Source organism: Lampetra planeri, chromosome 5, assembly GCF_965212315.1.
Source record: "Lampetra planeri chromosome 5, kcLamPlan1.2.h2, whole genome shotgun sequence".
Classification (NCBI taxonomy): domain Eukaryota; kingdom Metazoa; phylum Chordata; class Hyperoartia; order Petromyzontiformes; family Petromyzontidae; genus Lampetra; species Lampetra planeri.
In genome coordinates, this window is record NC_136111.1 from 12929871 (window position 1) to 12955762 (window position 25892).

General features: G+C 44.4%; 1 protein-coding gene across 1 annotated transcript; it reads right to left on the reverse strand.

Moving 5' to 3' along the window:
- Positions 1-373: 373 nt before the first annotated feature.
- On the reverse strand, positions 374-25704 carry LOC144718894 (NXPE family member 3-like). Its single transcript, XM_078594486.1, has 3 exons — positions 25444-25704; positions 20401-20505; positions 374-1266 (listed from the first exon to the last, which is right to left on the reverse strand). The coding sequence occupies exons 1-3, from the start codon at positions 25486-25488 to the stop codon at positions 469-471; spliced, it is 948 nt and encodes a 315-aa protein (XP_078450612.1). The 5' UTR covers positions 25489-25704; the 3' UTR covers positions 374-468.
- Positions 25705-25892: the final 188 nt, after the last annotated feature.

Here is a 25892-nt window from a genome sequence, read left to right on the forward strand (position 1 = left end):
TTGTTTAACTTGAATTGACTATTGTAGTCTGTTTAGATTTTTTTTTAAAGCAAGCAAGGCATTTCAGTAATCTAACCATGAACAAATAAAGCATTTCAGCATCAGGTTGTGACCGCGTTGGTCTAAGTCTAGCTATATTGTGTAAGTGGAAGACGAGATTTTTGTAATGTCACATATTTGGGCCTCAAATGTCGAATTGAGATATATAATAACACCCAGGTCTGACCTCAGAGGAAAACCATTTAATTCATGCACTTGATGTAGAGCCCAATAACATAATCTCTGACTTATTACAATTTAATGCACAAAGTATATGTAAATTATCACATAGAGCCAGGATTTACGAATCACTGGGTCTGAAAAGTGGCACGGTTAATGGCCTCTCATGGACAACTGAATAAGGGCCATTTCGTGAAACATCAGCCAGCTTGTGTGACACTGCCAATATACTTAATATTTTATTTTTCCCTAAATTGCTTCCAAAATATATCTCAATGAGCTAAGCACTTGCCTTGTGAAGAGTTCTTCATGCTCTTTGCTCAAGCTGTAGACAGTGTTGTTGGAGAAGAACCACTGCAGGGAGGTACAGGGGACATGCTGTGGCTCGTAACAAAGCCAGGGCTCACCAAGTACTGGCTCTGTGAGGTTGCACAGCTTACGGCCTTTGGTCGGTAACCGTGCCCCACACTCCATCGTCTCCTGGCTGGCCTTATTCACCCCAAAAATTCCCCAAAATTGAATCTTGACAGGAAAGGCCTCACGCACCACCTCAAGCGCAGCCACTGCCTCGCTCGAGTGTACAAACAGCACATCAACGTTTGTCACTCCAGGCCAGCGTAGGACAAACGACAACGTGTAGGTGCCATTGGCATGATCTTCCAGAACGCCTATCGCGGATGACATCCTCTTTTCACTGAATACACGGCCGATGAGGAAGTCTCCACCGTGGCCCTTCGCTCTGCCCCTGTAGTCTTTTGTTTGAACATGCACTGTTAAGACATCGCCCACGTGGTATTCACGGCTAGGGTCAAGGATTTTGAAAGAGCTGCCTTTGTGAGAAGTGGTGCCATTGAGGTCACTGAGCGTTGACTCAAGGGTGAGCCTGTCGTGGCATGGCACCGTCACATCAGGGTAGGTGCCCAGCTGCTTGGGGTCATTGGCGAAGCGTGAGAGGTCCTCCAGGGGGAGAGGTGAGCACATGTCATTCTTGTCACCCATGTCATGCTTGACACTCAGTTCACCACCTATAATCACCAGGGAGATGTCCTGCAACAGGGTCCATATCCACAGAGATATTTGAAATTATAGTATTTGAATTATAATTACATGAGAATAAATAATGCAGTACCTCTTGCATATAACTTGGTAGACACAGGAAATGCCTTTTTTCAAAGCCTATAACAAAACCATACAAATTGTATATGTATAGCATCTACATTTTTGCATGTCTCAAGATACTGCACAGAAAAAGTTTGCATATGTAATGTTGTAGTCAAATCCGTCGATAAATAGGAAGAATAAAGTGAAGGTCTTGGTTCTCGACATCAATTGGATGGATCAAGGAGTTGACAGTATGGATGACTGGGGGAAGGGAGTTATTTACAGCAATAAATCTTGTTTTTTTCTAAAACTACCCACTACTAACCCTGGTACCTCTACTTTCATACCAGTAATTGAATATTATTATGTGAATAGGTCAGTGCAAATCACAGCATATCAGAGTCTCTGCACTTCATTCAGATCTACACTTTATTTCAAACAATAACTATTCTGCACATTAGTGTGAACTCTATAACAAGACTGATTACCTCAAACTCGATAATAATAATTATTCATTGTCTGTTTTCCATCAGCATTTAATAGACAAAAAAGCTCTTGTAGTTTTTCAAATCTTCATTTCAACCACTCCATCACAATGTATATGTTGTGCCTCAAGAGTAAATGTGAAAGTTGAAAATGTACCTCTAGTCCTTGAAACAATATCGCATTGCTTTTACACAGTGGCGGCTCCTGCAAAATCTCTCAGGGGGGGCAAATGTCTGGATGATTGATAAGGATAATGTCCACCCATGCAATGGATAAATTAACAGCTTAAGCATGTAAAGGCAACTTCACTTCTTTAATATTAATGAAAAATAAAGTGACTCTTACAATACATCTTGTTTGTTTCTATACTCACTATTAATACAATCCACTCAAGTTTCTTTTATTAAAGATTCCACTAGGTGGCGACAAATTATATTGTTGGATGAAACGTGCTTACGTATGATGACGTAAGCACGTTAGTGCGAGCCCTCCCGGAAGCCATAGAGAATGCATTGCAGCGCCCGCCCTTCGAAAAAAAACATCTTTGAATGTAAGTCTATGGGGCCACTCGGGGCGATTCTCAACCGGAGTGAAATCGCCCAAAAAGAGGCGGTACTCCACAGAACGTGACATGACGCTGATTGGACTATATCCAGAGGCACAGTGACGGCTAGCGTGACTCTGTGGTTGAATGACATTGGTGGTGCGTCGCCCAATCGCCCTAATGAAGAAACCGCCCCTGCTTTTACATTTAAAATAGATGTTTCAGCCATACAATAAACTGGATTCTTAACTTGGGTCAATGTGAACATATGCACTTTTGAACTAAACCTTGTGCTCAATTTTAAATGCATTTTACTAAAATTTCAATTTAATTGTTACTGTTGAATTGTTATTCATATTTTTTTTAGATCTCTTAAGGTTTCATACAATATTCTGACTGACCTTTTATCAAACGCTTTTGCTGTATTTCTATTTTGTTAAATCTCCATTGAAAAATAGGTGGTTGATATCAATCAACCCTCAAGTGGGTTGAAAAGGAATGTAAAAAAACTAGATCTCTTCTACTAACCTCTTGTGGGGTGCTGCATTTTTCAAGTGACATGTTATAAAGATCTTTGTTGCATGGCAGTCAAAACAAATGTTTTAATTCTAACAAATTTTTTTTTCCGAACTGAGTAATAAAACGAATTTAATGGATCCTTATGTAGTTATTGGTGACCAGGCTGAGACCGTCAGTTATTAACATAGCATTCTTGACAATATAATTGTCACAGAACACTTCACAAGTAAACATAACATCACGTAAATAAAATGTACGTTATACAAAACAATAAGAATTCTACCCATAAGTTCAAAATATCTAAAATATATTATATAATACATATTTTTTGGTTCTTTCGGTAAAGTCACGTAGATAGAAAATAAAAATAATAAGCACCAAAAACTCACGACGTTTCGATCACGTTTCGATCACAACGCAAACGGTGTCATCAGGCACCTGATGACGACCGCTTCAGGCGCCTGATGATGACCGCTTGTGTTGCGATCGAAACGTCGTGAGTTTTAGGGTTTAAGCATTTATTTATTTATATCTATGTGACTTTACCGAAAGAACCAAAGAATATGAATTCCTGCAGTCTATATATAATACATCTTTAGCCTGATTTTAAAAACCACAACACCTTCCTTATCAGATGGTATTCATCGTGCACTCCACATCAACAAAACGTCGATAAGCACCTTGCACCCTAAACACATGCAAAACACGCAACCCACACAACTGTACTAACAATTCACTATGTAACACGATTTTTGCTCCTGGGTAGTAAGTGTTATTTTATAAATGCTTATGCCTCAAAAGTATAGAAAATGGCTATCATTCCCCACAAACTTTGCTTTTGTGACCAGGACTTTATGTGAAGGAATGACACAAATGCACACGTTTCTCATTGAAAATAGGTAAATTTCAAAATATCACTGTCCTGGTCACAAAAGCAAAGTTTGTGGGGAATAATGGCCATTTTTCTGTACTTTTGAGGCAAGCGCAATTAGGAAGTAACACTTACTATCCAGGAACAAAAAAAAATAGTTACACAATGGAGTGGATTAATCATTAACTTTGCTTTTGTGTCCTGGTCACAAAAGCAAAGTTTATGGGGAATAATAGCCATTTTCTGTACTTTTGAGGCATAAGCAATTGGAAAAAACACTTAATACCCAGGAGCAAAAAAATATATATTTTTGTTGCACAGTGCAATCAACAAACTCGAAGTTCGAACCAATCAGCCTAGACGATGAACCTGGACTACGAGCCTACAAACCTGAATTAGAAACCTAACAAACTCAGGCCATGAAGTCACAAACGCAGACTATTATCTAACCATCATAAGCAGCTTGCCCAGTCTAGAACTCAGGATCTCAGCATTGCCGGCTTGTATGTATGTATACATGTTGAATTACTTTTCGCAATGTACGTTACCAACCATGCTAATCGGAGGTGCACGGAAGGACAACAAACTAAACCCAAAAAGTAGTTATCAAGAATTAATTTTTAATCTAGATTTTAACGTGCATAGCTCCAGTGGCTTCCTATTATCGGAATCAAGAGCATTTCAGCATTCCATCGCTTCCGAATTTTGGTATAGCTACCATCATTAAGTAGGTCCTGAATTTGCTATTGTATGTGGTTTTGTCCATGATAACTGTGGCATTTCCCTTGTCGGCTGAGAGGATGACGATGTCATCTCTTTTTTTATTGAGAAAGCTCAAAGCGCTCATCTTTACTGATGTTGCTAATAGGTGTCTTAGCGTTTTTGAGAATTGCAGCGATTTCCGATCTTGCCACGTCTGCGGTAATGTGTCCCAAACCCTTAAGGGCTACGTCGACCTAGGCAATGATATCATCATTTGGGATGTGTTTAGGGGTGACTGCGAAATTCAACCCTTAGGCTAGAACCGATTTTAGGCTGTTTGACTTACTCTGATTGATAACAATCTTGTCAACTTCTAACTTTTGATGTATGGATCTGGCTTCTTCTTGGAAAGGAGGTTGAACTTGGAATTCAGGTTATCTTGGCATTTAGCTGACATTGAGGCGGCTGAAGAGGATGTCATGTTGCCTACATGTTGTCAATCAGATGTAGACATTTTTTCCGTCTATGTTAAGTGTAATTTCAGGATAGTCTTGTCTAAATTGTCTAGTTCAAATCGGAGCAATCTTATTCTCTCTGAGATCAGGGCTAGGCTAGCCCTGAACAAGATCAGTTTAGCATTGGGAGAAGTGACAGGAACAGATGTCAGTGTAAAGGCGATCGGTATTACCTTAGTGTCGCGGCATCTCTTCAGAAATGTGAGCGACTCGATCTTGTCTACACTTTTGTTAAAATATCTAATAGTTGTGTGGAAACCCTCCCCGAAGAGGCGGTTAAATATAATATATTCAAAATCCATTTCAAATAGCATATTTACAGACTTCAGAGTTCCTATAAGTTTTCCAATCAAGAGAGTGTCCAGAATGCCTTTCTGAGAAATTTAAAATAAAATTTAAATCGCCATTTAAGAAACACAAAATTATGCTAATAGCATCTCTGATTCGTATTTCTGTCTGGTCATACTGTGTTCTGGTCACACTGTGTTCAAGGATTTTGTTCTTGAGTTTGTCAGGAAGAAGATTCCATGTGACACGAGCCGCCTCCTGAAAAGCGTGGTCGCCATGTGTCTTTAAGCGGGTTCGTGAAAGAACAATATCACCACGTGCAGCATATCTAAGGTGTTGTGCGTTTCTGATTATTGGCAAAGGGCGTGCATAACTCCAACAAATAACGGGATGCTATACCATGTAGGCACTTTTATAGTCAGACAAGGCTTATACTTTACATGCATGAGCTTATGGAGCCCATGATTGTATTGTCTTGTACCAGTGAGTAATCAGGCTGCTGCACTCAAGACAGGCTGAAGTTGATTAATCAACTTCATAGTTGCGCAGGTCAGCAAATCATTGCAATAGTCAACTCGAGAAATGACAATACTTTGAGTGTTGCAGCTGTCTCAGTATCCAGTGGTCGATAGACATGATGCAGCTGACGAACCCGGAAAAATTATGCCTTACAAATTATAGCAACATGTTGTTTGTGTTGGATATCAGGTGCCACTAGAACTCTAAGACAACGGACATCGGCAGCTGGTGGTATAGTAGTGGCACCCACATTGAGCGATGGACCGTGGCCCATCAGCTTATCAAGGCTATAGGTGGTTCCCAACCAGATCACATCTGTTTTTTCCGCATTCAGCTTCAGTCAGTTGAATGCTATCTAGCAAATAATATCCAGAACACATTGTTCACAGAGCAATGGCTGATGCTGCTATGTCATCAGACTCACAATGGATATATACAGTGAGGGAAAAAAGTATTTGATCCCCTGCTGATTTTGTACGTTTGCCCACTGACAAAGAAATTATCAGTCTATAATTTTAATGGTAGGTTTATTTGAACAGTGAGAGACAGAATAACAACAACAAAATCCAGAAAAACGCATGTCAAAAATGATATAAATTGATTTGAATTTTAATGAGGGAAATAAGTATTTGACCCCTCTGCAAAACACGACTTAGTACTTGGTGGCAAAACCCTTGTTGGCAATCACAGAGGTCAGACGTTTCTTGTAGTTGGCCACCAGGTTTGCACACATCTCAGGAGGGATTTGTCCCACTCCTCTTTGCAGATCTTCTCCAAGTCATTAAGGTTTCGAGGCTGACGTTTGGATTAAGGTCTGGAGACTGGCTAGGCCACTCCAGGACCTTAATGTGCTTCTTTTTGAGCCACTCCTTTGTTGCCTTGGCTGTGTGTTTTGGGTCATTGTCATGCTGGAATACCCATCCACGACCCATTTTCAATGCCCTGGCTGAGGGAATGAGGTTCTCACCCAAGATTTGACGGTACATGCCCCGTCCATCGTCCCTTTGATGCGGTGAAGTTGTCCTGTCCCCTTAGCAGAAAAACACCCCCAAAGCATAATGTTTCCACGTCCATGTTTGACGGTGGGCAGGGACGGTTTCTTCATTAGGGCGATTGGGCGACGCACCACCAATGTCATTCAACCACAGAGTTTCGCGAGCCATTACTGTGCCTCTGGATATAGTCCAATCAGCGTCATGCTACGTTCTGTGGAGTACCGCCTCTTTTTGGGCGATTTCACTCCGGCTGAGAATCGCCCAGAGTGTTCCCATAGACTTACATTCAAAGATGTTTTTTTTCGAACGGCGGGCGCTGCAATGCATTCTCTGTGGCTTCCGGGAGGGCTCGCACTAACGTGCTTACGTCATCATACGTAAGCACGTTTCATCCAACAATATTATTTGTCGCCACCTAGTGGAATATTTAATAAAAGAAACTGAGTGGATTGTAATAATAGTGAGTATAGAAACAAACAAGATGTATTGTAAGAGTCACTTTATTTTGCATTAATATTAAATAAGTGAAGTTGCCTTTATATGCTTAAGCTGTTAATTTATCCATTGCATGGGTGGACCTTATCCTTATCAATCATCCAGACATTTGCCCCCCCTGAGAGATTTTGCAGGAGCCGCCACTGACGGTGGGGATGGTGTTCTTGGGGTCATAGGCAGCATTCCTCCTCCTCCAAACACAGCGAGTTGAGTTGATGCCAAAGAGCTCCATGTTGGTCTCATCTGACCACAACACTTTCACCCAATTGTCCTCTGAATCATTCAGATGTTCATTGGCAAACTTCAGACGGGCAGAAGCAACCAGAGGATACAGACACATTAAAAAGGAAGAGCAATACATGGTGACAGAATGCACCGATACTGCTTAATCAACCAAGCTGGTGCTGGGTTGATCTCACGTGATTTTCTTGGAGCAGCAGCTATGAGCTTCACTATAACGTGCGTTATAATAGACCATTAATTGATTGTTTGGACTTCTGCATATGGAACTTGACTTATGGGTGTACCAGCAATCGACGCCTGAACATCGGCAACCTTATTAGTAAAAGACGAGGCAAAGTCCTCAGCTTTATGAAAACCGAAATAAATTTCCCCGTGTTTGCCTTCTCTTAGGATGTCAGATATAGTCTTCCACAGCCTCTTAATATTTCCTTTGTCATGCGAGTGCTGGTGTATCTTGACTTCAAACTTCCGATGCATATGCTTCATTTGGTTGACCCAAGCCTTGTCGATCTATTATCGTGTAGTGACATGGAATGGGTCACCATGCAGCATAGCACTGGTTGCTGGTAGAGAAGGGGATCTTCAGTTGCAGCAGCCCTGTCTGACAGCAGGTCACGTGATAAGCCAGAGAGAAGGATGTAGGGAAAAGGTTACAGAGGGGGCACGTGAGGGAAGCCCGGGAACCCGCTAGTAGGTTCTAGAGAGGGGGCGTGGCTGGGGCGGAGCGAGGCCACGCTGGAAGGATAAAAGGGGACCCCAAGCAGAGGCTCGAGGTTGTTGCTTGGAGTGGGATCCCGTCGTGCTGCTGGAGTCTTCGTCGCCATCTACGTCTTCACCTTCTTGGCGTCGTCAGTCAGGCAGTCTGCCAGCTGTCCTGACTGGGAGCTGTAGTTACCTCTTGTGAACTGTGAAGGCTGTTAATCAATAGAGTACCTCCTACTCCTAGTGTCTCTGAGTCAGTCACTACAATCGTATGAGAACTTCAAAAGTGTCGATCATTCTAATTTGTTGGCATTTAGTGAAGCACTCAGTGTCAAATCACCTTTTGACAAACTGTTCGAGTTGGACAATTTTTTATCGAGCAATTAACAAATTGTAGCATCATCAAATTCAGCTCATTCATCAGCTGTTTTATTGTTGAGAGATGCCAGGTTTCTCCACATGGATGAATCAAGCAGATCTAGTTCAAAACACTCAGGATTTAAGCTTTTCCACATCCTCACTGTTCAGAAGAAGGTGTCTCATCTTGGCTTTGCTAGTGACAGCGTGAATGTGACCAACGTGTGGTCAGATGATGAACTCGCCTACATCCACTGAAACGGGCACTGTTTCTGGCCGTGTGAGTCCGGCCTTGTGTGTGGATTAATTGATATGTTGAATCCAGTTGTATATGTCCAACTGTGGAATGTTGTAGGATGAGGATTGTTCAACTTGTCAATGTGAATGTTGCAATCACCACACATAATAACCGGGAAATTATACTAGCTTAGCAGATCAAACACGGCGGTAAATTCATTAAAGAAAGGTTGCATTACAGTTTTACTGCCTGGACGATAGACACCTCACACAATGGCATGCTCGTCGGGGTGGAGTACACAAGAGTGATGTAACTACAGACATATTCGATGGTTCTAACCTTTGTCTCTGTAGTGGAGTAACGCGCGTGGGGGTTTGCAAACAGTGTGCACGCATGGGTGAGCTGCGGACAGTGAGGTCACATCAGGGCGAACAGGTGCTGAGGGGGAGCATGCTACGAGAGAGACGACCAACATAGCAGTGACTGGATCGCTGCAAAAGCAGGCGCAGAACAGGCGCCAGTTTGGCGAGGGATTGAGGTGATAGCAGCGGAAGCCATGTGCGAGAGGCGACGGGAGGACGCCAGCTTAATTAGGGGACTTAATGAGGAGCGGGATAAAGAGGGAACGTGTGCGGCAGAGAGGGGTGAGTTGGTTGGAAGTGAAGACAAGGTGAAGTAAGTCCGGGACCCCGCTCTCCACACCTCGTCCTCTGCAGCGGTAATGGCTGATCCCCCACTGGAGGCAAGGGCGAGGTTGGAGACGCGAGGGTAGGCAGGCTAGCAGTAGAGAGGCTAGTGGAATCCTAAGTGTGAGTACACGAAGACTAGCAGTAGAGAGGCTAGCGGAATCTTAAGGGTGAGTGTGCGAAGACTAGCAGTAGAGAGGCTAGCGGAATCTTAAGGGTGAGTGTGTGAAGCCTAGTAGTAGAGAAGCTAGCAGAGTATATAGCGGAAAACTAGTGGCAGAGAAGCTAGCAGAGTGTATAGCGAAAGGCTAGCAGTGCAGAAGCTAGCAGAGCATATAGCGAGAGGCTAGCAGTAGAGAAGCTAGCAAAGCATATAGCGAGAGGCTAGCAGTAGAGAAGCTAGCAGAGTATATAGCGAGAGACTAGCGGTGGAGAAGCTATCAGAGTATATAGCGAGAGACTAGTGGTGGAGAAGCTAGGAGAGTGTATAGTGAGAGGCTAGCAGTAGAGAAGCTAGCAGAGTGTATAGCGAGAGGCTAGCGGTGGAGAAGCTAGCAGAATATATAGTGAGGGGCTAGCAATAGGGAAGCTAGCAGAGTATATAGTAGTAGACTAGCAGTGGAGAGGCTAGGAGACAGTGGCGGCTCGTCAATAGAGGGCGCAGGAGCGCCGCCCCCATCAAGATTCAAGAATTTACATATACAAAAATTATATAAAAATACATAAATAAAATATTTTTTTCATACGATGTGCCGGCTGGTAGTAAGAAAAGCATCAGCATTTAATAAAAACTGGCTTTAATCGGTCAACTATTTTCTATGTTTTTCAATGTGTTTCATGCGGGGCGCCGGACAAATGGATGTCTATGTGAGACTTTAAATTTTCGGATAGCATGTGACCTGAAGCTGGTCTCTAATTGGTTTCTTAAAGATTCTCCTCGGGGCGCAAGTCGTTGCGTCCCTGGCCAATCAGAATTGGATGCATGTTATTTTATCCAATCTGATTGGTTCTCGTCACCTGTCATTCAAATTTACGCTCTGGGCCACTACTGCGAGTGCGCAGGCGACACCACTTCGACACTTGCTAGGCTGATCAAATTTTTTGTGTAAACAATGGCAGCAGTTCATCCAAATTCTGTAATTTATTTACAAAAAAAACCCTTTCACAAGGCTTTCGCTGGAAGAAATAAAAAAGATAAAGGATCTCGGACCGGACCAACCCGATTTACAAATCCAGCAGCAGGCCAGTGACAGAGGACGAAGCTACACACGAAGCTTCACCCGCGCTTGTTATGAGAAACGGAGGTGGCTGGCTGGATGTGATGTTAGCAATTTTCTTTTTTGTTTTCCCTGTCTTTTATTTCAAAGTGTCGGCACTGAAGTTTTGTGGACAACGACGGGGGTAAGAGACCTCAAACATCTCTCTGACAAATGCAAACGTCATGAAAGTAGCCGCAGCCATATTGATAATAGCATGAAACTAACGTTTTTATGTTCAAGTAGGAAACATGCTTTTTGGTACTTTGGTCTGAAATGTATATAAAAGAGAAACATTTATGTTCAAGTAGGAAACATGCTTTTTGGTACTTTGGTCTGAAATGTATATAAAAGAGAAACATTTATGTTCAAGTAGGAAACATGCTTTTTGGTACTTCTTGTGGTCTGAAATGTAAATAAAGATCATCAAAATTTATATTCAAGTAGTCAAAATGGTTTTTGGTACTGCTTTATATTTATTTGCCCCCCTCAATAAAATAAAAAAAATGCGCCCCCCCAAAAATAAATATCACCAGCCGCCACTGCTAGGAGAGTGAGAGAGAGCAGGCTAGCAGTGGAGAGGCTGGGAAAGCGAGAGAGCGGAGTGAGTGAAGCGAGAGAGTTTCGACGGAGTTACGTGGTGTGTGATGCCGCCACCGCGAAGCCACTCTGCAGGCGCCCCATTTACGATCTCGCCACCACCAAGCAACGGGGTCGACGCTGCTTCCCCCTCGCCACCCCCCACATAAACGCACCCTCACACATTTCCCCCCACATAGAGCTCCGAGGGGAGGTCACCTGGCCGACAGGTTTTCACCCAGAAGCCCTCTCATAGGGATAATCTTCACGGTCTCCTCCGGCCAGGGAACTGGGCGATCTCCCCCGATGCTAACTCGCACCGCGGCGCTGTGACTTGGGTTGAAATTGCATGGTCACGACAGGGCTGCCCAGCCACCGCGGTTAACACACACACCCCATACACGGGTCGGCAGGCAGGTAGGGGGGCGGAGCCACGAACGGTGGAAAACCAGGGTATGCGTCTGATTGGCAGGACGAATGTGCTGGTGCACGGCTGCCAAGGCAGCAGCCCAGCGGCAGTCCCTTTGATATGGAAACCAGGATGTGGACGGCGCTGAGAGCGCCGAATGCTGTAGGACAGACGAGCAATCTGATTGGCCGGGAAGGCCATCGGATCAGCGACGGCTTTTCTTTGATGAAAGTAACAATAAAAGGGGCCGTAGAAAGGGAAAAAGCTCTCTTGCTTCTCAAGTCAGCTACCGGGGCGGTCATCTCTTCAGTCCAGCTATTCGAACGTCCGTGTGTAGATTCGAAGTGCTGTGAGGACGGGCACACCGGAGCGTCGAACCGTGAGTAAGAGAGAGAGTTGGTATTTAGCTTAATCGCCAAAGGGGTTTAAGTCCTATCAGACTAAGGTACAGACCATCGGGAGATAGTTTAATCCTGCCTTGCCGATTCCGACTGATTCGGTGAGAGTGGGTCGCAGTCGCGCCGATAATAAATCGTTAGTAACTGACCACAGCCTCGTGTGGACTCGGTGAGTGTGTGGAAAGCACGTGGTGCTGTGTGTGTGTGCGCTCGTACCGTGGGTGGTCGGCGTTTCCGCGGATAAACGCTGAGGAATTCATCACAGCCTCGTGTGAATTCTACGAGTGTGTGGAAAGTGCGTGGTGTTGTGTGTGTGTGTGTGCGCTCGTAACGTGGGTGGTCGGCGCTTCCGCGGGTGCACGCTCCGTTCTGTGGCTGTGGATGCCCGTGCTGCGTGAGGGCTCACACCCACCGCGAACACCTGTCCCACGGCCCTTTAAACGAGCGCTATCAACCGCCCACGGCGGCCGCGCTTGTGCGAGCAACGCCACTGACCTCCGACCTCCGACCCCCAGCTGCCGTGCTATTTTAGCATGTGCACGGGGTTGAGCAGTAGCGTGTGGGTAGTTCTTACCAATGTTTGAGGGAAGGCACGCGGAGGGTGTGTGAATGACAAAGGTGGCCAAAGGGCCAGCCGAGAGTTATGTCTCACCGAGAGGAATCGGGGGGCAGCAGCCCCTACAGGTGTTGAACGCGAGGAGTTCTGTTAGAATAAACTGACAGGAAAAAAATTAATTGCCCGTGTGAAATAAATAACTACATCTCTATAAATAACCACAATTCCACCATGATCTGTGAGTGTGTTTGTTCGAGTTATTTCACAAGTAGCCATAGGGTGGGCAGCATCAATAAACATGTATTCAGCTGCCTTTGCTAGCTTTAGACAAATTGAATCAGAACCACGAGAATGTCAATGTTTTCCCGATTAATTGTGTTGCACAATACTGCGGCTTTATTGCGAATAGATCTAGCATTCACACACCCGAAATATGGATTTACAGATGAAGCTCCTACTGATAGTGTCGGAACTGATAGTACTTGGTACAGGGATGACACTGACAGGTGATACACCTATTTTAATATCACCAGCTCTGGGAACAACACCAAACAATGCCTTAATATGCTGCCTTCGGCTCCCGCTACAAGCAGATCTGTGGTTGCGACGAAAAAGGTTATAACTAATAAGTAAATATATTGGGGTAGTGGAGACTTGAAATAACTCTGGGGGTGAGCAAGAATGCAGGTTAAGTAACGTTTGTCTGGGAATAGGGCCAGGGTTTGGGTAGATGCCAATGAACAACAGCAAACAACCAAAGTAGGCCACTGACTATGGCCAGCAGGGGTCGCCGGCCAATATTGCGAGAAGAAGAGTTCAGACATGCTAATATGAGAATGAACATAATCAAAAGTCACCAGAGGAGCAGCTCACAAGGACGGCGAGTGCACACCGTGTGCAGCAGTGCAGCACCAGCAGCAGTGGAGGCCCACTGGCAGCGACAGATGACGGTGAAACAGACTCCCATAGCTGTAGATGTGTAGCAAGTGCAGTGTAGGCTTCCGTGGGTTGGGGAGCACAGCATGTACAGGGTAGTCCAAATGTCTTATATCCCTCCATTTAATTATCTAAACCTTAAAATGTTTGCAGTAAGGTTTATTTAAAACAGAAATTGATACGCAAAGGAAACAAATGGTAGGAGTCAATTAATTGGGGGTCACAAGACATCTGGATTACCCTGTACGGCACAGGCTCCCATAGCTGGAGAAGTGCAGCGGGTGTGGCACGACATTTTTTGGCTGGAGATGTGAATCAAGTGCAATGCAGGCTTCCTTGGGTTGGGGAGTGCAGCATGTTTTGCTGAGACTCCCTTGGCTGGGAGTAGTGCAGCATCTGCAGTGAAAGCTCCCATCAAGGTTCCACAGCAAAGCACTGAAACCATTGATTGAGTTAGAGGGTTGCAACAGGTGATGCACGGCACCTTAATCCGAGGATGTTCAGCACTTGTAGCCTAAGCGCCGGAACTCTTTAGCTACACAGTGCAGCAAGCACAGTACAGGTTCCCTTGTATTGCACATCATGTGCAGCATATGCACCCTCAGTTGAGCATCTTTAGCTAAGAGTGCACAGGCACTCGTTATCAGGAGATGTGCAGCAACTACAATACAACTACAGTAGGCCGTGACCCTTGGCTGGGAGCAGTGCATTGGTTGCAGTAAAACTTCCTGAATCAGGGGTTGCTGTGTACAGAGGCAAACTGCCATAGGTCACAGCAAGATAGCACAGCCAATTTGTAACAACACGTCTAGGAACAGAGTGCGACCTGAACGCCTACATACAGTTTCCCCAGAAACTATATAGCACAGACTTCGTACTGCGTCTCGTGTTCCCATAAATGTGTAGAGGTGTTATTATGCACTCTCCATGCTATCAGCCGGTAGTATCCCACACGTGTCAATAGGGGGCGGTAGTGTGACTGAGCCCAGTATCAACAGACTATGGGCCAGGGGGCCGACGGTAACCCCGATTGGAAAATGGATCCTGGGACGCAGACCCCAGACCCCGGGAGGGGGGGCTGGGGGATGACGTCACCCTTCCAGGACCTTCTACCAGATAACAATTATAAATGTACACTGTACAGAGAGATCACCAGTCCTCGCAACCTACCACGCTACGTATTTCTGTCACAACAGAGAGCTTCATCGTCTTGCCATCGCCGTGACACATGGCCCTTGGGCTGTGTCGACTCACTGTCTGGCCATCTGGTCGATAGGCAGCTAGATCCCCTTGCCCTGGCAGCTCTGTCATCGCGCCACTTTTATGCCAGGTCCTGGAAGGGTGACGTCATCCCCAGTCCCCCCTGCCTTGGTGGCTGGGGCAGAGCAAGCCACGGACTTGTATAAAAGCCGAACCTCTGAACGGTCCAGGCAGTCGTCGTCCACCCGAAGACCAAGAGCCTCCTGAAGAGAAGAGCCCGATGAGCAGAGTCGTACCCCTGGCAAGGGTCGACTCCAGCTTATAGACCAGCCCTACCCCTGGGTCTAACTTCCACCCTTCACGTTCCCGGGCTCCTGCGACGACCCCGCTCACTTAAGTACCCCCGGGAGATGACGTCATCGCCCCGCCCCTGTGCATGATGTCACTTCCCGTGACGTCCTGACTACTCCTCTGCAAAAGTATAAAATAAACAGTATCGTGTGAATGTGGTGTAGCAAAGAGTAACACATACAGTTATAGTAGCAACAACGGTATATATTTTTTACAATTACTTTAGTATATTGCACAATGCAAACACTACAATACAGTCGTTCTTTCATGTGCTCTCAGCAAGCATGTTTATTTATGGTCATATGGTTGGTGCAACGGAACGTAAGACCAATTTTACACCACATGAAGAGTGTTTAATTTTGATACCATCCAAATGTAACCCGCGATTATCAATCATGCATGCACATTCTGATTTGCACAATTAGTTATCTATCAACCTGGCCCCTTAATAAGGTAACAGGTTCCATAAATCACACGTTCAACGTGGAAATGACCCAGGTAAATGGTTCAGTGATGTTTAACGTCAAGGAGAATACTTATCTCTTTGGAACCTATTGTGAGTCAAACTATAATTTCAACCCAGAAAGAACAATCCAATCACCTCATGTCATGTATACTGCCCCTGACTAAAATGTTAAATATAAATTCCAGTTATGGGATTCCCATGGCTTACACAGCATTCCCTTCATATTCCATGGACCTCCGTGAGATCTGGCTCATATCCTGTGGAAATTTCACGGAAATTGTAAGTCAATGATTGCCCTTCATGCGTTTTTCATCTGTAAAACAGTGTACAGCTCCCTGTCAATCCGCCGCTGGCAGAAGTCTACACTAGGCTGTGTCAGGCAAGTGGGTTGTTTAACCATACTTCACAATGCCTGTCGGTGAGGGTTGGGGAAGTTGGCACTCAGGACTTACTGAGTGCCAGGAATTATATTTATGTTTTCAGGTTCATTGCACGGCGCAAATAACAATCATACATGTATACTGTACAGGCAGAGAGATCACCAGTCCTCGCAACCTACCACGCTACGTATTTCTGTCACAACAGAGAGCTTCATCGTCTTGCCCTTGCAGTTCCATCGCCGTGACACATGGCCCTTGGGCTGCGTCGACTCACTGTCGGGCCGTCTGGTCGATAGGCAGCTCGATCCCCTTGCCCTGGCAACTCCGTCATCGCGCCACTTTTCTGCAGCTTACACTCTTGCTCCCAGCTCTTTTTTAAATCCTTTATATTAAGTTAACTTGCTTGCTTGCGCGCTTACGACCGTGCAAATCTTTCGGTCGTTTTTTAACCCACTTCCCGTGATCCAATCGAGCTGACATTTTGCACCCAAACTTGTTGTGCGTGACAATTTATTGTCGTGAAATTTTTTCCAAAATTTTAAACATTTTAGGAATTTGTTTTTATATTTAATTACCAATTGCTTAATGGTGGCAGGCAATCATCTGACCCATAGGTGGCAGCCATCTCAAGCCAGAGGACGAGAGGACTCTAGCTGCCACGCATATAAAGGATTAATAGTGAAAAACTTTGTTTTTACGGGTTAATTTTTGTGAGAGTCCACTCGAACCCTGGCCCTGTTTCCCTTCTAAGGGTGGTCCGCCTCAGCTTGTCGCTCTTTCCAGCTCCTGCCATTGTCCATCTTTGGTTGACTACGTGAACTGGGTCTCTTAATGGCCAACGTTGGAGACACCCACACCAGACCTCCTCTCTCCCCATCCCTGCTCTATCTCCCCATCTTCCCCGCCCCTCCTCTCCCCCACTTTAAACTTGGTTTGTGGAACTCATGCTCTGCTTGCAATAAAACTGCTGCCACTCTGGATGCATTATTATCCATTCACCTTGACACCTTGGTCCTCACAGAAACTTGGATTTCTCCCATAAATACTGCAGCCCCTGCTATTCTCTCCTCTTCATGTTGTTTATATATTCATTCTCCCCACATTACTCGCAAAAAGGTGTTGGTGTTGGTATTCTCATCCCCTCTCTCTGGTCTCCTACCCCTCCCTCTCTGTTATCTCTTCCTTTTCCTCTTTTGAGGACCAACTCTCTTATTTTTAATTCCCTTCCATTTCTTTCCTTGTAATGTAATCACCCACCTGGTCCCCCTGCATCCTTCTTTGGCCAGCTCCACTGCCTTCTTGCCCCTATTTTCCCTCTCCGCCCATGTCGCTATTCTCTTGCATGACTTAAACTTCCACCTCAATTATCCCTCCATCTCGGCAGTTCTCCCTTTAACCGGCTCCTTTAATCTACACCTTATTCCACCCCCCACTAACCATACATTAGGCAACACTCTAGACTTAATTTTCATCCCCGATTGCACAGCTTCCCTCATCTCCACTGATATTCACCCGCCTTCTGATCACCTTCTCACTTTGCCCATCACGTTACCTTCCCCTCATGCCTCTATTGCCCCCCAAATTGTTCCGCCACAATATACATTTTCTCATGATACATTTTTCTGATCTCCCTCTCATCCTTGACCCCCCCCTCCACCTCTGACTCTTCCTCTCTTCACCCAGATGATGCCACTTATACTATTGCTTTGGCTCTCTCTCTTTTTCTCCCTCAATACCCTTGTACCTCTGCATTCATTTTCTCCATCCCCATGCCCCGCTCTGCCATGGCGTTTTCCTTCCCTTAAACTTGACCGGCGCTCGGTCCACAAAGCCGAGTGCTGCTGGAAAGCCTGTCCCTCAGCCCAGACTCATGCACTTTACCTTTTTTTTCTTCATACATTTCTTGCAGATCACAAATCTGCAAAACAGTCTTCCAATGCTGAATCTTTTCCCTTGCCCCACACCCTCGTCTACTCTTCTCCATCATCAACCACTTGCTCCATCCTTATACCTTCTCCTCACCTACCAATGCCTCTTTCGCTCCCGCTTTCTCCCACTATTTCTCAAAGATCGAGCACATTCGGTCGTCCCTTGTGTCTATCCATCTCCCCACTGCTCTTATCTCCTGCCCTTTCCTCTCTTTCATACACCACTGTCCCTCCTCTCTCCGCCTTCACCATAACTTCTCCAGCTGAATCTTAATTTTAGAACTTTCGTGACTGCAGGAATTATTATTTGTTTCTTTCGGTTAAGTCACGTCTAAAGATAAAATAATAAATTAAATTAAATAATAGAATACGACGTTTCGATTGCAACACAAGCAATCATCATCAGGTATAATGAAATAGCGACATAAAATCTAACCAGAAAACTATATGTCGCTATTTCATTATACTTGATGATGATTGCTTGTGTTGCAATCGAAACGTCGTATTCTATTATTTAATTTAATTTATTATTTTATCTTTAGACGTGACTTAACCGAAAGAAACAAATAATAATTCCTGCAGTCACGAAAGTTCTAAAATTAAGATTGAACCACTTCTACGGGGAAGTTTTAAGCTTATCTTTTTTCTCTCTCTCTGGCGACTTGTTTTCTCTGCCTGTGTCCTCTCTTTAGATTGTTCACACTTAAATTCTAACTTAGCAATCTTTGAAATACGTAATCAACCAGGCTATGCGTTAATTGTGTGTTGACCGACCCTCTGTGTTGTATTACATTACATTTCGATATTTTACTAGGTTATTTAATTTTAGTGTGTCCTTCTCCTGATTTTCAGGCTTGCTTGCCGTGCCATCGCATTCGCAGCACCACGTCTGTTGACCACTCATTGATATGCTAATTTTTTCTCTAACCCTCCTCCCTCTCTCTGCCTCCGCCCCCCCTCTGTCTATTTAAGGCCACCACACAGAGACGATCACCCCTCTCTGTTACCTGTGTTGCTCTCGCTATGTATCTTGGTGATATCTGTCTGCTAATATGTCTGTCTATAGTTTTCTGGTTAGATTTTATGTCGCTATTTCATTATACCTGATGATGATTGCTTGTGTTGCAATCGAAACGTCGTATTCTATTATTTAATTTAATTTATTATTTTATCTTTAGACGTGACTTAACCGAAAGAAACAAATAATTCTCCAGCTGAGCTCTCCATGGTCATTTCCAAAACTAACTCAACCTCTTCCCTCCTCGACCCTATTTCTGACTCCCTTCTTTCTTGCCTAATCCTCCTTATCCTTCCCTACCTTGTGTCTTTTTTCAACTCCCTCTCGAATAATGTCTTCCCCTCCACCTTTATCTGGCATCATTTTTCCTCTCATCAAGAAACCTGCGCTTGACCCCACCATTCCAGGCAATTCTTGCCTTATATCTCTTTTGCCTTACTTTTCAAAATAATTTAATGTCTTGTTCATCACTAGCTATCACTACACATTTCTTCTCATTCCCTCTACCCCCAATTCCAATCCGGAGTTCGCCTTCTCCATTCCACTGAAACAGCCCTTGTCAATGTCCAGAACCATCTTGCAAACTCTTTCCATGCCAGTCTCCAATTCTCATTCTTCTCGACCTTTCTTCTGCCTTTGACAGTTGATCATCCCACTCTTCTTTCCACTCTGTCCGACTTCAGCATCTTTGGCACTCCCCACTCCTGGCTCAAGTCTTACCTTATTTCTCATACATCCTCAGTTTCCTTCAATCACTCTATATGCCCTCCCTCCCCTCTCAATGTCAGTGTTCCACAAGGTTTGGTTCTGGGTCCTTTACTATACTCTCTCTATATTTTGCCCCTCAAATCTATTATCGCCTCTTTATGATTACTTCACCATTTCTTTGCTCACAACACCCACATCTTCTCCTTTCCCTCTTTAACCCCTGACCTTTCCTCCCACAACTCTTACCTGGCTGCCATTTAATCCTCGATGGTGCCTCGCTTTCTCTCAATTCGTCCAAAACACAATTGAGTTTCTTTCTGGCCTCTCGCATTCCCGTTCCCACTATATCCTTCCCTCATTTCTCCCTCACTCCTGCTTCCTCTGCTCTCAACCTTGGTGTCACCTTTGACTCCTTCCCCACATTTTCACCCACAATGCTGTAACTACTCGGATCTGTTGCTTTTTATGTATTTATGAGGAAAATTCGCTCTCTCAATTCACTTTCTGCCACCAAACTCCTGGTTCATGCTCTGATCTTTACCCATCTGGACTACTATAATTCTCTCTCCATACACACTCACTCCCCTCCAACGAATTACAAAGGGTTCTGTGCAGGTTATTTTCAATATCTCATTTAATTATCATAATTTTCCTCTCCTACATCAACTTCACTGGCTTCCATTTTACTTTTGCTGTCTTTTAAAATACCTTACATTCCTCAGACACACAAGTTACCTTGAAGGTGGAGATTCTTGTCACAGCAAAATAGACAAGGGTGAGGAGTATCATGATTAACAGCATGATCCAGTAGCCAGTTATTTGCGAAGACGACTTCATTTCCTGGACATGGTGAATAAATAAATAAACATGTAAATATCTCTCATCATGGACAGGAGCAGTAATAAAATACCTTAGGAAGAAGATTTGCAGTGTTTTTATGTTCAAATATGTCCATTACGTGCGCATTCAGTGGGTGGTGGAGAGAAGCCACTGTAATTGAATCAAAATTATATTTTGGGCACATCTTAGAAGCCTTTGCAGATACACTGTGGCAAAGCCAGTCCAGAGTTTGCTCGTATTGAATCATTGCTGCTGAATTTATGTACTCCCAGAAGGCTGTCTGGCTGCTGGGTTTTGTACAAAATGTGTTTTATATATTACATGTGAAATAGGTTCGATTGAGGCGCACACTCGACTTGGAGGCAACACTATTAATACATAACACCCACGTGAACACTATACATAAGGTGGTGACTACCTTCCTCATCTCACTAACACTCGGGGAACACTACACAGCGTGACCCAGGGCAGGTGACGGCTGCCTGGTCACGAATGACGATCAGAGACTTGAGGACTTCTCATGGCGTCTTCATCCCGGAGTAGAACAGCCCAACTCCCCGTTCACACCCCGCTTATAACTGCTCCGGCGTGGCCGGCTCTGCCCCAGGCCATGCCCCCCTTCTCGATCCTTCGGGAAGGTCCGGGCCCCCAACCACGTGACCTCCAAGCTTCCCCCTGGGGCCCGTGGCCCCCCTTTATCTGGTCACGTGTCCTGTTGGGTTCACACGGAGTGCCACGGCCTGACACCTGACAGGACCCCCGTGACACCCGCCTACAGCCCCCATACCGAGCCGACACGGTAGTGACGTCATATGTCCCTACGCTCGTACAGTCCCGACATAGTAGTGATGTCATATGTCACTACACATGTGTAGTGACTTGATTTGGATACGCTAAGACTTATTTTATTTTACCGAGCACCCTTTGCACAATACACACCCTACACTGGTACACACTCTTCTGTCGCTCGTTTATACACAACTCTACATGGATTGCGAGCCTACACACAATACTAGCCACGTAACACTGACAGCGCTGAACCGAGACAGCCAACTACCGTCTAGCAGCGCAATATCGAGTGAAGACGACAGCAACAATGGCGACAAGACGACAGCGGCGATGGCGACGATCTTCAACAGCATGAAGGGAATCCCACTCCAAATGACAGCCCCGAGCTCTCGCTCAGGGCCCCCTTTTATGCTCCCAGCGTGGCCTCGCTCCGCCCCGGCCACGCCCCCTCTCTAGAACCTACTAGCGGGTTCCCGGGCTTCCCCTACGTGCCCCTTCTGTAACCTTTCCACCAGATATCCTCTCTGGTATATCACCTGGCTTTGCTGACGTCAGGGCTGCTGTAAGCCGCAGATGCCCTTCCCCGTCAGCTGCTACATAGCTAATTCTATGTCACTACACATGGAAAGATATATGAATATATTTTGTTACTTAGTCTCCACAATGTTGCTTATGATTATTTTCCGTAATTTAATTTAGTTCACTTTCATTTGTTGTCTTAATGATCATGCCATCAGAAAATTAAATGCTTTATATTTCTCCATGGTATTTATGCCTTACAAAAACGGGTCATTTACACTTGAGATTGCACGTATAAAGTAACACAATATACTGTATATTTGCAAGCATAGCCAATCATCAGGCTCCATAGGAATGGGAACCATTTGGCTTCGAACTCCAGTAAGCTTGTGGGTTAAATGTTATTTTCCCGGAAGCTGAGGTCTCTCTTAAAACGAGGCCTCCACCCATGGCTGAGATCTCTCACAACCTAAGATGTTCAACCCAGCAAAGAAGGGATATGCCGCTACAGTGCTGGAGAACTGTAATCTTATTCAAAGAGTCAGTTGTTTGGGAAAAATTGTAAGATTGGTGATGCATTATATTCCCCGTCAAATATTAGTTTATCCTACTAGCAGGCTGGATAAAATTATATGCATAGTTTATACTTTATTCAAGACATGCATTTAGGATGCCGTGAATTACTTTTCAGTCGAGTTACCATACGTTGAACAGAAAGGATTCCATCCAATATTCGCTTGGGATAAATGTAAACCCTCTAAATAAAAGATTTTGAATTTACAATGCCAGGGTTCAGACTGGTTCATACAGGACTACAATATGATATTAATTCAGGCTTTAGGGTTAGAGCTGTGATGTGGTCAGGAGATAAAAGTACAACATATTCTTGAATCTCTCTAAGTGGAGCTTTGAGTGCCATCCCCTCCTAGTTCTAGGCGTAGTGGGTAATATACAGTGAGGGAAACAAGTATTTGATCCCCTGCTGATTTTGTACGTTTGCCCACTGACAAAGAAATTATCAGTCTATAATTTTAATGGTAGGTTTATTTGAAGAGAGACAGAATAACAACAAAAAACATCCAGAATAACGCATGTCAAAAATGTTATAAATTGATTTACATTTTAATGAGGGAAATAAGTATTTGACCCCCTCTCAATCAGAACGATTTTTGGCTCCCAGGTGTCTTTTATACAGGTAACGAGCTGAGATTAGGAGCACACTCTTAAAGGGAGTGCTCCTAATCTCAGCTTGTTACCTGTATAAAAGTCACCTGTTCACAGAAGCAATCAATCAATCAGATTCCAAACTCTCCACCATGGCCAAGACCAAAGAGCTCTCCAAGGATGTCAGGGACAAGATTGTAGACCTACACAAGGCTGGAATGGGCTAGAAGACCATCGCCAAGCAGCTTAGTGAGAAGGTGACAACAGATGGTGCGATTATTCGCAAATGGAAGAAACACAAAAGAACTGTCAATCTCCCTCGGCCTGGGGCTCCATGCAAGATCTCACCTCGTGGAGTTGCAATGATCATGAGAACGGTGAGGAATCAGCCCAGAACTACACGGGTGGATCTTGTCAATGATCTCAAGGCAGCTGGGACCATAGTCACCAAGAAAACAGTTGGTAACACACTACGCCGTGAAGGACTGAAATCCTGCAGCGCCCGCAAGGTCCCCCTGCTCAAGAAAGCACATATACATGCCCGTATGAAGTTTGCCAATGAACATCTGAATGATTCAGAGCACAACTGGGTGAAAGTGGTGTGGTCAGATGAGACCAAAATGGAGCTCTTTGGCATCAACTCAACTCGCCGTGTTTGGAGGAGGAGGAATGCTGCCTATGACCCCAAGAACACCATCCCCACCGTCAAACATGGAGGTGGAAACATTATGCTTTGGGGGTGTTTTTATGCTAAGGGGACAGGACAACTTCACCGCATCAAAGGGACGATGGACGGGGCCATGTACCGTCAAATCTTGGGTGAGAACCTCCTTCCCTCAGCCAGGGCATTGAAAATGGGTCGTGGATGGGTATTCCAGCATGACAATGACCCAAACCACACGGCCAAGGCAACAAAGGAGTGGCTCAAGAAGAAGCACATTAAGGTTCTGGAGTGGCCTAGCCAGTCTCCAGACCTTAATCCAATAGAAAACCTGTGGAGGGAGCTGAAGGTTCGAGTTGCCAGACGTCAGCCTCGAAACCTTAATGACTTGGAGAAGATCTGCAAAGAGGAGTGGGTCAAAATCCCTGTTGAGGTGTGTGCAAACCTGGTGGCCAACTACAAGAAACGTCTGACCTCTGTGATTGCCAACAAGGGTTTTGCCACCAAGTACTAAGTCATGTTTTGCAGAGGGGTCAAATACTTATTTCCCTCATTAAAATGCAAATCAATTTATAACATTTTTGACATGCGTTTTTTCTGGATTGTGTTGTTGTTATTCTGTCTCTCACTGTTCAAATAAACCTACCATTAAAATTATAGACTGATCATTTCTTTGTCAGTGGGCAAACGTACAAAATCAGCAGGGGATCAAATACTTTTTTCCTTCACTTTAAGCTCGCTAATTGCACTGGTTCTCACAACCCCGTATCAGTGCCTACGTTTTTACAGACCTTATAAATCTCAATGTTCATCCTACAAAGTCCCATCACAAGGGGGAAACACAAATAAATATAGAAAACTTGTTTTTGTCCGTATTGAAACAGTTGTACGCCATATGGACCTGAAAACTCGATTTACCTGTACAAGAATACGGGTAACCCGTATGGGTTGACAGGTATGCACACACTAAGAAAAACTAACAAAAAACCCTCAGATTATAAAAAAAACCCCTCAGATTATAATCTGAGGGGGGGTTTTAATTTTATTACCAATTTAACAAATGCTCTTTGTGGGCACTTAGTAAGAATGCTGACGTTTAAATACTTTAGAACATTTTCCGAGAATTAAGCATGTGAAAATGATTGAAAATGAATTGTTGGAACATCGAATAAACTCGCCTATGACCGAATGCCTCACATTGTGTTCGCACCCGTAATTAAAACTGACCACTGACACTCCCCGAAGTTAATTAATAAATAACCCCAAAACCTGTATTGTGAATAATCAATAACTGTGTTTTTCTATAAGAGCGTGCACAGACATAGTGGTGCACAGACATACACTCATACACAGATGATGCAACTTTACCAAAAAATGTTACTGTACTATCGAATCTGAAAATACATTAAAAAAAATCTGGAATGTCCATTTTTTATTGTATCATGTCACGAAGGACTATGAATCTAAGCCTAAGAGAGTTTACGATTGAAATCTGTGTGTTGTACCCGTATCCTGAAAGTAATGTTCCTAGTGTTACTGTACACAGTAGTCGAATGTGCACAGAGCAATGCATCTATAAATGTACAGGAAAATAATCAAATGGAATTATCGCGATTACCTGAGTTTATGCCAAAGCCTATAAAGGTATCCCACCAGTCTCAATACTTTGCCCAACATAACTTTAACAATACTGTATACTCTGTGAAGTACATCAGAAATCAGCGGGCTATTTATAAATGGATCACCCTGTATTCTGCTGTGGTGCTGTGTATCATGTTGATGTCTATTACTGAAGTAATGCTTACGCGCTTTGTCTTAGAGGTCTTCATTTTTGACTCCGTAAGAGGCATAAGAACGATGTAATCCACTCCTCCCTCGACAGAGAACCGACAAGACGCGGAAGAGTCAAAGGTGACTCAACCAATACTCTCCACAATGCATATATAACCACACCTCTAAAACCCTTCCCCACCCATCTTATCTATGACAGACATTTTTTCTGTGTGTTTGTGGCCGAAACTTGCGAAGGATTTGCCTCAAAAACCGTGGGGTACGTTGAAAAAAAGGCAGGTACCACGCCATAAGCCCCGTGCTGAGCCAACACGATTCCGATTTCGCGTCCGTCACCTTTAAACAGTGGCGGCTCCTGAAAAATCTCTCAGGGGGGGCAAATGTTTGGATGATTGATAAGGATAAGGTCCACCCATGCAATGGATAAATTAACAGCTTAAGCATGTAAAGGCAACTTCACTAC

Coding starts and splice junctions, on each gene's coding strand:
- LOC144718894 (XM_078594486.1), bottom strand. CDS start 25,488: ATGCCTCTTACGGAGTCAAAAATGAAGACCTCTAAGACAAAGCGC. Junction 20,506..25,443: donor AGACCTCTAAGACAAAGCGC/GTAAGCATTACT, acceptor CACCATGTCCAG/GAAATGAAGTCGTCTTCGCA. Junction 1,267..20,400: donor CAAGAATCTCCACCTTCAAG/GTAACTTGTGTG, acceptor ACCCTGTTGCAG/GACATCTCCCTGGTGATTAT.